This window comes from Lissotriton vulgaris, chromosome 7, assembly GCF_964263255.1.
Source record: "Lissotriton vulgaris chromosome 7, aLisVul1.2, whole genome shotgun sequence".
In the NCBI taxonomy this organism is placed as follows: domain Eukaryota; kingdom Metazoa; phylum Chordata; class Amphibia; order Caudata; family Salamandridae; genus Lissotriton; species Lissotriton vulgaris.
In genome coordinates, this window is record NC_141695.1 from 695,730,511 (window position 1) to 695,746,210 (window position 15,700).

A 15,700-nucleotide genomic window follows, 5' to 3' on the forward strand; every position below is an offset into this window, starting at 1 on the left:
GACCAAGTTCTGAATCACTAGCCAGTGATTAGATGGGCACCAGGATGGCACCGGATGGAGTCACCTCGACAAGGTGAGTGGGCGACGCTGGGCTCTGCAGTCTCACGGACCAGGAGGCGTTGTCGGCGACCAGGATGGAGGTGCGAGCTGTCCCACGATGGTTGCTGCTGTCGACGTCGCTGGACCCAGGATTGGGGCAACAAGTCTTGGCAAATTCAAGCCCACGCGGTGGACCTAAAATGGTGTCTGGAGTGGACCAGGACGGTCCGGGGTGCTCCTCTTTTGGGAGGGAGCAAGGGCCAGTCTGGAGCAACCAGACTAGCAGTGTTGTTATCGTCGGTCGTCGTCGGGAAGGCCACAAGCCAGCGGGCTAGTGGCCAGACAACGCGGTGAGCAGTAAAAAGCAGAAGGGCCCCACGCAGATCTCGTGGATGCTGGGGGGCTGGTCTTCGGTGCTGGAGCTGCTCAGGGTCGGGGCTTCTCGGACCCCAAAGCACTCACCAGAGGATCCCTCGGCGGTCGTGCTGGATAGAAGTCGTGCAGTTCTGATGATGGCCGGTCTCTCGAGGTCTCGTCGCACCTACGGTTCTCAGCTTAGCCGTAGAGGTAGGTAGAGGTCAGAGGTGCCAGGGAAGCCGGGTCTCGTCGTGCTGGTCGGTCGGATTCCGGAGGAAGGACGTGCAGCAAACCGCAGTGTTCTTAGATGGTGCCTGCGGGTGCAGGGTGACTACTCCTTAGACACAAGGGAGAAATCTTGAGAAGAAGTCGAGAGTTCCTTTCGTAGAAAGTAGTTTCTTGATTCAAAGATGATCTAATTTGGAAGGGTCCCCGTTCCTGCCTTTATACTAAAGAAAGGGGTGGGTACGCGACTAGGTCCTGCCCTAGGGGTGGGACCAGGAAGGGGGTTGGTTACACCCCTCTCCCATGCCGGACTTTCCCCAGGCCAGGGGCTAGTGTGCCCCTAGAACTGGTTCTAGCCGGCAGATGCATAGTGAGCACCGGGGTGCCACTTGCAGTCACCTTCCTGTAAAGCCCTGCCTACCCAGGATACACAAAACCCTGTCTGGGATGGTGCTAGCACCGCCCCTGACAGGAAACCCTTTGCCCAAGCTCCCCTCGCTGGAAGGACTCCCAGCTGCAGGGGGTCAGACTTGTGTCTGTGGTGGCAGCATCCATTTTGTGATGCTGAGGCTCGAGTTAACTTTAACCGGGGTTCACAGTTACATACATGTCGTGTCCCTCTAGAAGGGTGGAATGCTAACCCCGTTGCCAGAATTGGCGAGGGGTTAGTATTCCAATTTGTATGACACCTTACTCGACATGTTTTGATAAAGCGATACCAGAGATAGCATATAACTGCGAGGATTATAATGCACTTAAGAGTATATGGTATGCGTTATCATGGAACAGCTATTAGGACTTGGTTCCGCAAGCTGCAAACGGGCTCAGCTCATGCCAGAGCACCATCTCACACGATTCCAAGCACTCTGCCTTCAGGATTGTCAAGGCCTGCCATAGGAGTGACTGATAGGAATCTGTGTGTCAATTTTAGGGTTAGATATAGGTATACTATATCTAAAGCAAAGGGTGATTACATCACCGTGCCCCCGCTGTCGTGCAGCCAGTTGTGTCAGATTTAGATGGCCAGCCAGGGGTGGCATAATACATGCTGCAGCCCCTGGTAGGCCCTGGGTACACCTATGCCCTGAGTTACAGGGTCTGATAAGGTGGCCCAGTACCAATTGGATATGTACCTAAGGTGAATGGAATCCATTTTACAGAGAGAGCAGTAGGCCTGGGGCCCTGAATAGCAGGGTCCCAGGTCAACTAAGTCGGAAAACCAGCAAAACACCAGGCAAAAAAAGTTGGGGGCAACCATAGTCCGGTATCCACCTTCCTACAGCGGCGCCGGGACCGAAGTCGCCGGAGGCGTCGGAACCGAAGCACCCGACCAGCTAGGCCCTCCAGCCAGGACCGCTGGGCCCCAAGGCGCCGCGGAACCCGGCGGAAGAGGGAGGGACCTCATGGCCTTGAGGTACCGCTAGACCTCCTCCGGCGTTGCATCGTGCCCAGGGACCGGAAGGTGTGGGGCAGGATGTGGCGCCCACGACTCCGTCAAGCCGCGTGTGTGGTGTCACCCAAACCTCCGGCCGCGTCGCACGAGCGTCCGAGTGGGTCGGAAGAGCGATGATGCCTTTCTGACCTCTCATGCCTCTTACCTGAGGACCTTGATCCCGAAGACCGATGCTGACTCTCGGAGCTACGAGGGCTCCGACCCCGCGACCGGTCCCTCGACCTCCTGTGGGACCGGGACCTTGAACGGCGCGGGGCCGACTGCCGGATCTCAAGTCGCTTGCGGGACCGCTCCCGCCTAGCCTTAGACATCAGGGCCTGGCAGTCGGAGCAGGTACGGTCGTCCTGGTCGAGGCCTAAACACTGACGACACCGGGGATGGGGGTCGGTAACCGACATCATTCGGTTACACTTGGAGCAGGGTTTGAACCCGGGCATCCCTACCGGCACCGTAGGAGTCGAACGACTTGAGAAAAAACAGATCAAAAAAGTTTAGCCAAAAAGTGACTAAGGGGTAGAGCTTCTCCGGATCTGCGCTAGCTGGCGCGGAAAAAGAAGAACTAACGTCAGCGTGCCAGGGCGGCGTCTAAGTAATCCAGCGACGTCATTCCGGCGCTAACGACGCCGACGACTGACGCGGAGCCGCGGACGACGCCTACCGACGCGCAGGGGTATTGCTACGCAACAGTTTCCGGATCCAGTCTGACGTCTGGGGATATTCTAAGGTAAGGAATCTATCACTAACGTGTCTCTTTCAGATATATCCCTTGATAGTGTCCAGAGCAGAGCCCTGCTGGGCCAAAGAAAGGAGGAATACGAGGACCTCTGAAAGAGGACAGAAAGGGGATCCACAGCCTTTGCTGTGCACCATGCCACAAATGTACTCCACCTGCAGGCGTATACCGTCTTCGTGGAGGGATGCCTGGCTGCCAATATCACATCACAAACTTCGGGAGGCAGGTCGAAAGACGTCAACTGCCGTTGCCCAATCTCCACGCAAGGAGGTAGAGGCTGGATAGGTTCGGGTGGAGGACCGTCCCCTGTTGCTTGACAGAAGATCCTCTCGAAGAGTCAGTGGGATCGGAGGATCGATAGCCATGCTGAGTAGCCTGAGATACCATTCTCTTCGAGCCCAGTCCGGAGCCACAAGAATAACTAGGGCGCGGTCAGGGTTGATCTTCAGCACTCTGGGTAGAAGTGGTATAGGCGGAAATGCGTACAGTAGACCGCAACTCCACTCGCGACAAAAAGTCGCCTAGCGAGTGCCGCCTTGGAAATTCCAATGTGCAGAACTGATGACACTGCACGTTCTCTATGGTGGCTAATAGATCTCCCCACTGCCGAAAGAAACCTTGCACCACGTCCGAGTTCAGATGAAATTCGTGATCCATCATACACCAGCGGCTGAGTTTGTCCGCCCTGGCGTTCAGAGAACCTGCCAGGTGTTGAACCACCAGGAAAATGCCCAGATGTTCCAGCCATGTCCATAGCCTCCTGACAGAGGATCCACGACCCCATCCCGCCCTGTTTGTTGCAGTACCACATGGTGGTGGTGTTGTCTGTGCACACATGCACCACTTTCCCTTTGACAGAGGGAAGGAATGCCTTCATTGCAAGTAGGATCGCCTGAAGCTCTAGAAGGTTGACATGGAGCCTGGACTCTGCCGGAGACCAGAGGCCTCTGATCTCCGCCTCTCCCATGTGGCACCCCATCCCAGGAGGGACGCATCCGTCACCATTGTGTGCTCCGGTTGGGGAAGGGAGAGGGATCTGCCCTGGACCCAAAGTCGGTTCATGAGCCACCACTGCAGCTGCTGTGCAGTGCCTACTGAGATCTGGATGTAATCGGACAAGTTCCCCTGATGCTGCACCCACTGGAACTTCAGGTCCCACTGCAGAGCCCGCATATGCCATCTGGCATGAGTAACCATCAGGATGCAGGAGGCCATGAGGCCCAGCAGCCTCAGGGTCATCCTGACCGAAACCCAGGATAGAGGCCGAAAGATCGGAATCATAGCCCGTATATCCTGGACTCGCTGTTCGGGAGGATAGACCCGAATCTGCGTCGTATCCAGAACTGCTTCGATGAAGAGCAGCTTCTGAGAGGGAATCAGGTGCGACTTGGGTACATTGATGGAGAACCCCAGCAAATGCAGGAGGTCGGCGTAGTCTGGAAGTGGGAGACTATTAGCTGGGAGGAGCCCGCCTTCAAAAGACAGTAGTCGAGATAGGGGAAGACAGGAACCCCTGATCTGCGCAGTTGAGCTGCGACCACCGCCATCACCTTTGTGAACACCTGAGGGGCGCTGATAAGGCCAAAGGGGAGCACGGTATACTGAAAATGCTCGTGGCCTACCGTGAACCGCAGAGAACGCCTGTGGGCTGGCAGGACAGGAATGTGGAAATATGCGTCCTGCAAGTCCAATACTACCATTCAGTCTCCAGGGTCAAGAGCAGACAAGACCTGAGCCAGAGTTAGCATCTTAAACTTCTCCTTCTGGAGGAAGCGATTGATGTCCATGAGGTCCAAGATAGGACGCAGGGCCTTGTCCTTCTAGGTACCAGAAAGTAGTGGGAATAACAACCACATACTACTTCTGGCGCAGGAACGCATTTGATGGCCCCCTTCGACGAGATGGCCGCGACTTCCTGTTGAAGAAGTGCCAAATGATTAACCCTGGGCGTAGTTTGCAAAGTAGACTTCGCGAGCTACGTGTAGCTTTGCAAACTGCCTAGTGCATTTGTGCAAGATGCTGTTCGCACTGACTGCACAGTGACGGATGCTAGTCCGCACTGTGCAATCAGTGCAAACTGCATCTTGCACAGTGCAAGCGGTCGTTTTCTGCTGCTCAAGTAGATTTCTACTCGAGCAGTAGATTTCTCAATGCAAACTTCGCGAGTGTAGTGTAGTGCTTTGCTCAGGCTTACAGATGATCCCCCCGACATGCGGTGGTACTGGGGTGGCTTGGCTGGAGGAGTAGTCTGGAAGGGGAGGGAGTAGCCCCTTCGGACTATCTGTAAAACCCACCTGTCTGAAGTGATGGTGCGCCAGTGAGGGAGGTGATGGGGCATCCTGGTGCACACTGGCATTTGATGGGCCTGAAAGACCGAACTAGGAAGGTTTTGGGGCAGTGGTGGCTGGAGTGGAAGTGGACTGACTCGCCTGCTGGCCCCCTGATCCGCCTCTGCAGGTCCCATGTTTGCGGGCGCGCTGAGATTGCTGCTGCTGCGACCTGTGGCTCTGAAGCGAACGTGCTAGGGCGCCCCTTCCGTGGCCACGAAAAGCAGAAGGTAGAGGAGGGCGAGTGGCTGAAAGGCCCAAGGACTTGTCAGTAGCCCACAAGTCCTTAAAACGCTCCAACACACTAACTGCCTTGTTGCCAAAAAGGCGAATGCCATCAAAGGGCATGTCCATCAGGGTATTCTGGACATCCCCCAAGAAGCCAGTAGTCCTCAGCCAGGCGTGGCAGCGGAGTGCCACTGTCATGGAAATCGCTAGACCAGCGAGTCGGCGGAGTCAAGGCCACATTGTATTGTGAACTTGGCTGCATCTCTCCCGTCAGCAATAGCCTGAGAGAGCACTGTCCACGCCTCCTCCGGAACATGAGGAGGCACCTGCGCAACCGTATCCCACACAGAGTGGGAATAACGGCCCAAGAGGCATGCCGTGTTCACAGACCACAGCCCTGAACTGGAGGAAGAAAAAATCTTCTTCCCAAATTGTTCCAGTCTCTTGGATTTCCTGTCTGGGTGTGCAGTTGAGAATGCGCTCTGGGACGTTGAGGCTTGGACAACCAAGCTCTCAGGGTGGGTCAGACCACTGGCATCACCAAGTTCCTCTGCCCAGTCCGGGTCATACTCACTCTGAGCTTTGAGAGGATACTCAGACCCCTCCCAGTCCTGCCCGTCCTCCGAAGGCTGATGTATAGGCCGAAAATAAGGAGGCTAAACATAGAAAGGCCCCATCGGTGTTGGAATCGGCGTTATGTTGCCGTTACGGCTCCGTGTCCATGTTGGAGCTGAGACGCCGTCCGGTGCTATGGGCGACGTCGGAGGTGATGACGGTGTGGTTGACGTCAGTGGCCTGGATCCTTGAGATGCCAGAACCGCGACAGTGAAGCAAGAGGGACCTCAGTCGGGCCGCAGGGCCTGAAGGCGCACTGGCAGGGCCCGACGACCCAAACAGGCTGACTTACCCGGGAAGGGTGGGTAGGCAGACGAAGACACCATAGGCTCCGCCAGAGCCGCGGAGGAGGGACCACCCGCACGCATCCTCAGCTGTGTCGCAAGAGGGGAAGTCGTTAAAGGATGACGCTTCTTCGACTTCTTGTGCTTCGTCTTACCTGACCCCGAGTGCGAAGACTTCGATCCCGACGAACGATGGTGATGAGGGGCACAGAGCCGACTGCCGGATTTCAAGCAACTTTTGGGACCGCTCCCGCAAAGTCTTCGACGCCAAGGCCCGGCAGTCGAGGCACGACTTGGGATCGTGGTCGGGTCCCAGACTGTAGGGAGACACGCGGTGCGGGTCCGTCACTGACATCATCCGATGACAGTGCCCGCAAGACTTGAAACCGGGCATCCCTACGACACCAGGAGTCGACCGACTCGAAAAAGCAGAGAGACAAAAAGCCTACTAAAACTCAGTCAAAAAATGACTGGGGGTCCAACTCTCTCCAGTTGCTTGCGTGGAAAAAGAAAGAACTGACAGCATGCGAGGGCGGCGTCTAAGTAGCTACCGCGACGTAATCTCGGCGGCCAGGACACCAACGACAGAGCCGCACCACGCCACCTTCCGGCGCGCAGGGGTACTGCTGACGAAAACTTTCCGGATCCAGTCTGACGCCTGGGGGTAATTCTAAGCGAACACTATGTGTTTCTTTCAGATTATATCTTGGTGTGCAAGAATACTGCTCCAAAACTCTCTTTGGGGAGCCCATTGTCCCACATCAGACTTGGATGAACGGACTTTCCACAGAAGGGTTTGACAACAACAATTTCAGATTATATGCAGTCTCCTGGATCTTAGAAAGGTTCTTTCATAATCAGTCAGAACAGGCTTTAATAATGCCTTGCTGAAAAGTATATGGAGCGTTGAAACTTTAGATTAAGGATGCAAGATCAAAATGTTAGATTTTGCTTCCGGAGAGTGTAGTGAACTCCGATGCTTCTGCTGGTATTTAGATCACCTTTGTAAACAAAGAGTGTGCCTCCGAAAAAGACCCACAGGGGTAAGGGATATTTGATTCTGGAGAGGAATCTATAGCAGTGCATATTAGAACTCCATGTAGAGGCAAGTGCCATTGTTGTAAGAGGAGAAGCGATTATTAGCCTCAAAGTTATTATATTCCAGAGTGATAATCCCTGTGAGTCATGACAAGCACCAGACCCAATGAGTTCTTCCATCTGGCCAAATCTCTAGTACCTTGAAAGGGGCAACATCAGGGCCTCATCACCTAAGCAGGCTGTAACATACTATTTTGTCACTCTGATGATTGCAGGAGACATTGAGAGCTTCACCAAAAGTGGTTACGATGGCGACACAAATGTCTCAGTTGGCCCTGAAGGCATGGAGGGCACTGACTTTTTCTATGTCCCACGGTCCGAGCCTGTAGAGGCATGGAGTCGGAGCTACCAAATATGCAGTATTGGGCCACCCAAGAGGAGTGGCCCAAAGGATAACAGGGCTGTCAGGAAAAGATCCAGATTAGTTAGCTGGAAGGCCTTGGCCTGTATGGAATCAGCCAATGGAACAGATGTTCTGACTTCAACAATTTCAACGTTGGAATGTGCTCAGATGATTAGGAAGAAGTCGGCATCAAAACTCTGCTCTGTTCTTCCTCAAGGAAGAACAGAAATCCACCTTCCTGTGGCACTTTATTTTTTCACTTCTTGTGGAAGGATTTAGTGAGAGAATATTCCCTACCTGGGGGCTTACCTCAAGGAAAATGGGAATACTTTGGTGTATCTTTGCAGACACTGGTCAAACAAATCTTCACCTCCCTCTACCGGGTGTATCAAGGGACAGAAGTCACAGGCTGTGGGATTGTGACTGGATTCAAGACACCAAATGCAGATATTATGTAAGTCCAATAAGGACATCTTACAGCATCTGCAACAAGGTTTAAACCCTGAAATCTAAGTAGACATTTGACTGAGTCACTGCTGAAATGGGAAAGATTGTTATAGGTGGAGCACAGAGAGGAGCTTGAGACCCACATTGAAGAGGTGGTATAAAGGGAACTGACACAAGAGAGCTGGCTAATGCCTTAAGGACACTGGATCATGTCACATCTGATTTGGGAGGAGTTGTGTCTAAGGCCACATGCTGCTATCTGGTGACACTAAAGAGCTACTGCTGAAGCCTTCTCAGGAACCAGTATGACGTTGAGGATATTCATAAGGTGATGGGATCTGTGAGAAATGTATACATTAGTATGACATCCCAGAAAATGAATCTTGATGCAAGTTTCAGGTCTTGCTACACCGGAGGACAACCAAAATGAGGGCAACAGAATGAAAGGGCATACAATGGGGAATAGATTAAGAAGAATGTTCCTATGACAAAATATGAAATAAAAAAAGGCAATGCATGAAAGTTTACATATTTTGGGAACATTGACAAACAGGATATGAGTACCTTTTGCAACAGACGTTTTTCACTGCTTCAGTTGTTCAAAGACTCAGAGGCACTTTCTTTGAGTGCATGGATGTCTACAGCACCTAAAATTACCCCCCCCCCCCACACTCATTTTCTTTGTGAAGGAAAGTAAGCAGTATTGTGAGCTTCAGCAGTTACATACTATACACAAAGAATATCACATTCACAGGATCTTATCTGTTTTAGCATTGTGGGACTGAGTATAGCTGGGAGAGTGCAACTAATTTAGGGAGAAGGAAACAAATAAAGAAAAAAAGAAAACAACTAGCTCACCTGCACTTCTATCTGTAGATCTTTGTCTAAAAGCGCTCTTTTCTTTAGTATCTCAGCTTTGAGTTGCTCTTTATGCTTGAAGAGCAGAGCGGACAGTTTGGTAGCATTCTGTTTGCACCTTTTCTGTTCAACATTTTCTTCTCGTTTCCTTTTTTTTGCCGCCTGTTTTTCTTCTTTGTCAATCTTGTCTAAAATATACTTCATCACCTGGTTGCACACAATCATTCTGGTGAAAAACAAGGTAGAACAAGGAAAGTCTTAGTGATCATTGTAAATTCCACAATGGCATATAGTGATGCTCCACTGAATACATCTGAATTCCTTAAACCTCTGCAAAAAACATCGATCTATTCAGTAAGGGAAACTGCAATTACAACGCAGTTTGAACCACGCATGCCATTACTACGAAAACTTAACAACGCATGCATCTTTACCATGCATGCCTTCACCATGAAGTTTTTTACAAGAACTGCCTTTACAATGCAGGCCATTAACACACAAAATGTAAATATAAAGGTAGGTGCATTATATATATAAATATATATATATATATATATATATATATATATATATATATATATATATATATATATATATATATATATATCCAAATCCAATGCTCACCTCTTTGACAAATGAGCGGGACACATGCTCCGGGTTAGACAAGGGGATTTAATCGACGTGGCAAGCACAATTGGTTTGTCCTACAAGTCTGTGAAACGCTGTAAAATGCAGGCAGACGCGTTTCTGGCCTCAGTGGGCCGTCTTCAGTGCCGGTCTCACAGACCGCCGTGCATCCCTGGATTTGGATCGGTCACCGCTTCCATGAAGAAGTTCCGTAGCTCCTCCTCCCGGCTGCAGGTGTGTGCTAATTGCTGATTCCTGTAGGTGAACTGCATGATGGTCGGCGTAGTCCCGCGTGGTGCCTAGTACAGTGACTGGTTACCAAGCACCTCTAGGATGCCCCCTTTGTTGGCGTGGAACAACTCTACCACCACACAGCACCTCGGTAAGTTGATTCCGTCGTACCCCTTGTCGTCCCCTTAGTCAGGCAGCACAATGCCGCCTCCTCTCTCCCCTTGCGATATTCCTCGCCAGCTGGCAAATTACACGCATGGGGGGGCGCCGCATTTAGCACTTGCCGTACTATATCCAAAGTTTGTTTGCTGAAACAATGCGGAGCACCAGAACGAGAGGGCGTGCCCCCACCCGGTCTTCAGCAAAACCGGATAAATATCCAAATCCAATGCTCACCTCTTTGACAAATGAGCGGGACACATGCTCCGGGTTAGACAAGGGGATTTAATCGACGTGGCAAGCACAATTGGTTTGTCCTACAAGTCTGTGAAACGCTGTAAAATGCAGGCAGACGCGTTTCTGGCCTCAGTGGGCCGTCTTCAGTGCCGGTCTCACAGACCGCCGTGCATCCCTGGATTTGGATCGGTCACCGCTTCCATGAAGAAGTTCCGTAGCTCCTCCTCCCGGCTGCAGGTGTGTGCTAATTGCTGATTCCTGTAGGTGAACTGCATGATGGTCGGCGTAGTCCCGCGTGGTGCCTAGTACAGTGACTGGTTACCAAGCACCTCTAGGATGCCCCCTTTGTTGGCGTGGAACAACTCTACCACCACACAGCACCTCGGTAAGTTGATTCCGTCGTACCCCTTGTCGTCCCCTTAGTCAGGCAGCACAATGCCGCCTCCTCTCTCCCCTTGCGATATTCCTCGCCAGCTGGCAAATTACACGCATGGGGGGGCGCCGCATTTAGCACTTGCCGTACTATATCCAAAGTTTGTTTGCTATATATATATATATACAGGCATGCGTGTGCGCTAGGGGAAGGGCATTCTTAGGATTTAGGGTGGGTATTTGTTTTTGGAAGAGATAGGAATTTTTTAGGCTTTAGGGTGGGCATGTGTTTTTAGGTGGAACTTTAGGGTTTAAGGTGGGCATGGTTTTTTAGGTGGCAAGAGAATTTTTAGGTTTCAGGGTGGGTATGGGTATGGGTTTTTGGGTGGCAAGATAATTTTTAGCGTTTATGGTATGTATGGGTTTTTGGGAGGCAAGGGAATTTTTAGGGTTTAGGGTGGATATGGGTTTTTGGGTGGCAGGAGAATTTTTCACAGCAGGCAGGGAAACAGACATTAGCCCTGCTTCCAGCAAGCAAGTGCTTTAAGAAGAGTTTGCTACTCTCGGGCCCCCGCATCTTTATTTCAATATGCCCTTGGGACCTACCCACCCAGAGGTCTATATAAAAAGAGGCGCAGGAGCCCAAGCTTCGAATAAAACAAAAAAAGAATTGGGTGGGAGTCGCGGATCCAATGCTTTTCCTATGCAAAACTAGGTCCGAACTATAACTACCTATTATCATGGATAGGGAGACTTCAACGACCTTTAGATCGCGTTCTGTCTTTTATCCCAATCCCCCTCATGATAACATAGATAAGTTTCATGAAATAGTCACCAAAGCCCTACTCAAATGTAAACATCAGAACACATCTAAAGGCTCCCTACCTCATAACTTATCAATCAGACAAAAGAACATTATTACATCATTATCTAATGACACAGAGATTGTTATTCGCCCTGCTGATAAGAGTGGTAACATTGTGATTATGAGTAGACACATGTACATCACTGAGACACGTAGACAGCTTTACAATCATAGATTTTACTGCACAATGAGAGCATTGCGACCACATGGGAAAAACTTACTGAATGGCAGCGACAGGGCATTATCACATGGGAAGAATATCTCTTTTTGAAAAGAGATTATCCCAAGCTGCTTATTCTGTACCTCCTCCCCAAAGTACATAAAAACCCTGTGGTCCCTCCTGGTAGACCTATTGTATAATCCCAGGGCAGTGTGTTTGAAAATATTTCCAAATATGTGGACCATTTCTTGAGGGAATATGTAACCACCTTACCATCACATGTACAAGATACCAAAGATTTCTTATGTAAATTGGAGAACATCACATGGGATGATAGGTACATCATCCTCACTCTCGACGTGAACTCTCTATATGTCATAATAGATCACGATCAGGGGATAATGGCCTGCACACATTTCTTGAAAAACCAACACATTGGTTATTTGGAACATACTAATGTGCTCATTGAAATGATGTGTCTATGTCTTCAAAATAACATCTTTATGTTTAATGGTGATCTGTATAAGCAGCCATGGGCACATGCTTTGCACCAAGCTTTGCAAATCAATCTATTCTTGGGCCTGTGAGAGGAGACAATACGGAGGGATGCCACTTTTTGTCCTGACTTTTGTAAAGTTGAGCTATGGTTACATTACATCGACGGCCTCTTTGTAATATGGAGTGGTAGTGAACAGGAAGCCATCAACTTCATAAGCGAACTTAATGACAACAAATACAATATAACATTCACAGACAACATAAGCAAGGAATGTACAGAATTTCTAGATGTCAGGGTCGAAGTACGACAGGGCATACTACAGACTACCCTGTTTCGCAAAGACACGGCATGCCTGCAGCAGCCACCCTGATACCCTCAAATGGAGAATTCCACACGGGGAGCTGCTGATGGCAAATATGAATTGCAGTAATGATGAGGCATACAACATTGAACAAGGTATCACGATCTCTAGATTCAGAATGCAGGGGTATACGGAATAGGTGCTCAATCAAGCAATCTCTAAAATGAGCACAGTTAGCAGGCAACAAACACTGGGTGCCAAAATTAGAGAACCCGATAACCTGGATACCATGATTACCCTCGATTATGACAAGAAATCACAAAAAATACACAAGATTTTGGCAGAAAACTGGGACATCCTCAAAAGTGACCTCACTATATGCAACACCATCGGTGATAGACCCAGGGTCACGTACAGAACGGGCCGGAGTCTCAGAAACATTCTGGTACATGTAGACATAACTGGAATTAGAACATCAGGGGCACACAATCTTCAAGGTTTTTACCCTTGTGGTCATTGTAAAGCTTGCCGTGACAGGTACATGGTCAAAGAGTTCACTATACCAGGTTCAAACAAAAGTAAAAACATCACCCAGTTTCTGCAATGTAGCTCTAATTTTGTGATATATGTTCTAGAGTGCCCCCATATGATGAGGTATGTTGGTAGCACGATCTGATGGTTAAGAAAAGAATATTAGAACATCTACGAGCCATCACCTACAAGACCCCCATTACCCCATAGTGAGACACTTCCAGGAGTACCATCTGTCCAATAACTCTCTACTGCGCTTTTTCGCCTTCAAACAAGTTCACTTAGGCCAGAGAGGTGGTAACAGGGTGCTGAAATTACGCAAAGTTCCCAGGGGGCCTCAACCTTGATGAAGAATTAGCAACACATTTGCATGAAGAATAATTTGCTGTTCTTTATAATATGTTGACACTGTTCTGCCTCTGTATTCTAAGCTTAGAATATATTAGATTTTATTGTACTGGTATATCTACACATGTAATTTTAACGTTTAATTACACTTAGATTTTACTTGTTTTTTCACAGGAGGAAAGGAAGGGACCCACCGCGTGCTGACAGACACTTCACGGGTTCCCTACTCTTTTCTGCCCCCATCCAGGGTGTTCACTTAGGTATAGATAAGAGTTTCTTTCTTTCACTTTTTATATGCAACCTGTTATTACCATGGAGATGTGGCTTTCTGTGACTCGCGCACCACTTCGCCACTGTGGCGATTAGTTGTTTCTCCACTCTTTTGGAACACTGTTGCACGATACGACCTACCACTCTGCAATACACTATGAAATGCTGAAAACCATTTTTAAAATACGACATGGCACTCGTGTACCATGTCCATGCACACTGAATATACTATATGTAAGTCACCCCTACAGCAAGCCTTAGAGCCCTAAGACAGTGTGCATTATACTATATGTGAGGACATATCTGCATGAGCAGATGTGCCCCTGTGATGTCTTCTTCCATTGCCACACCATTGCAAGTTATCACAAAGCCATCTTAAGCATGGGTACTGGGTCATCACGAGTTACCCAGCTACATAATGGCTTCACAGAAAATAATGGTGCTTGGTATCACACACCATGTCTTAATAAATACAGCACCAGTGGGCACGTCAGAGGTACCCAATGAAACCTACCAGTCTTCTAGTGTGCTGGCTGACTGGAATCTTCCAGCCAGCCACCACAGACGAGATTCTGACCCCTGCTTGGGAGAGCTAACGATCTTAGAGGTGAGGAACAAATCCTACTCTAGAGGAAGGTGATCACACCTCCTTCAGCAGGTTGGATAGTGAATTAGCATAACAAGGCCAGAGACTTCAAATCCTCTGCTGCTTTTGACATGCAACCCTGGCTTCCTCCAGACCAGAAGATTGCCACACCTGCCCTGCGGCCCATTTAACACCAGAGCAGGCAGGAGAATTAGCTAGTCAGTAGGCGGGTTGTACTATCAGCTAGGTACACCCCTAAGGTGAGCCCCCTGAAGTGGACACTCAAAGAAGGGTTTCATCATCTTGTTTTTGGTGAATCTAGGAACTCTGGGTCAGGTTTATGCCCACTCTCCACAGGAAGTGGTCTTATAGGGGATGTATTCATCCCAGGGGTGAGTAGCACTTTGGCTATTACTTGGCTCCTGTTAGCACCCATAATTTCAGTATTTAGGTGGCCCCCTGACACCAGTAAACCAGATTCAACTACATGGGAACTGAAGAACAGAAGAGAGCAGTCACCGTGATAAGTGAGGACTTACCCTGAACTTGCCACCAAATTCTGTCTTTCTGCTGTTAACTCGACAATTGCACCTACCGAGCTCGCCCAAAAGCTGTGCATCCTCCATAGCACAAGGAGGACTATCAAGTGCTTCAACAACCTAGCAGCATCTCTCTTGGGATGGAGTTGCTCTGTACCTTGACTTGCCAACCATCTGGTCCACCAAAGGAGCATCTCGCCTGGAAGAAGTCTTTGATGCTCCAGGAGATCAGATCCGTCTCCCTGCCCAGTTTGGAGACGCCAGGCCGTTCAGAAGTCGCCAAGCACCAATACCCTGGTTACCGGAGCATTTGCAGCAACTGTTTGTGTGTTCAGTCTGGAAACCACTGAAGCCAAAACCGACCCTCTGGCGAGGGACTCTAGAAACACAGAGGCCAACACCTAGAGTGTCCCTGTAGTCTTTCCCTCTCCAAGTCACCAAAGCCAAGTGAGAGCCTCTAACCACTGCGACCCACTGGCCAAAATACCTCTGCACCAGAGCCCGGGTTGAAGGAAACCGACAGTGTACCTGTGTGCCAGAGACCCTCAGGAGCAGAGGTCCCCTTTGGGTTCTGCCAGACTTGTCCCTCAGTCCCCACTTGCAGCTTTTCTTTTGCAGGTACCTCTGCGATTCACTTTGTGTAGTGCACAAGGCTACCAACATTACCAGCAACTCTGCACCCTGACTCACTAGGGGAGGTAAAGCCGAACTGCTGTTGGTTTTTTGGACCTTGGCCCCCTAAGCACCTTAAGCCCTATAGGTATCTCCCACATCTGTTCGCAGTGTACCTATGCAGTGTATGTTTCTCTCATCGGATAACATTATTGCTTTTGAGGCTCATATCTCAAAACCGTTATTCAAGTATATTTTCAATTTCTATAAAAATTACTAACCACACAAGCACTTACCTGATTACGATCTTGATATCTAAAATTATATAAAAATCTGTGTTATTTTTCTAAATTGGT

The 15,700-nt window shown here is 49.6% G+C and overlaps 1 protein-coding gene across 3 annotated transcripts in view; it reads right to left on the bottom strand.

Moving 5' to 3' along the window:
- The window catches only part of BPTF (bromodomain PHD finger transcription factor), a 1,660,779-nt gene that overhangs the window by 340,758 nt on the left and 1,304,321 nt on the right, over positions 1–15,700 (bottom strand). For all 3 annotated transcript variants that reach the window (XM_086930929.1, XM_086930930.1, XM_086930928.1), the window contains exon 26: positions 9,008–9,233. In XM_086930929.1, the coding sequence (XP_086787055.1) occupies positions 9,008–9,233 (226 nt within the window). The remainder of the gene's footprint in view (positions 1–9,007; positions 9,234–15,700) is intronic.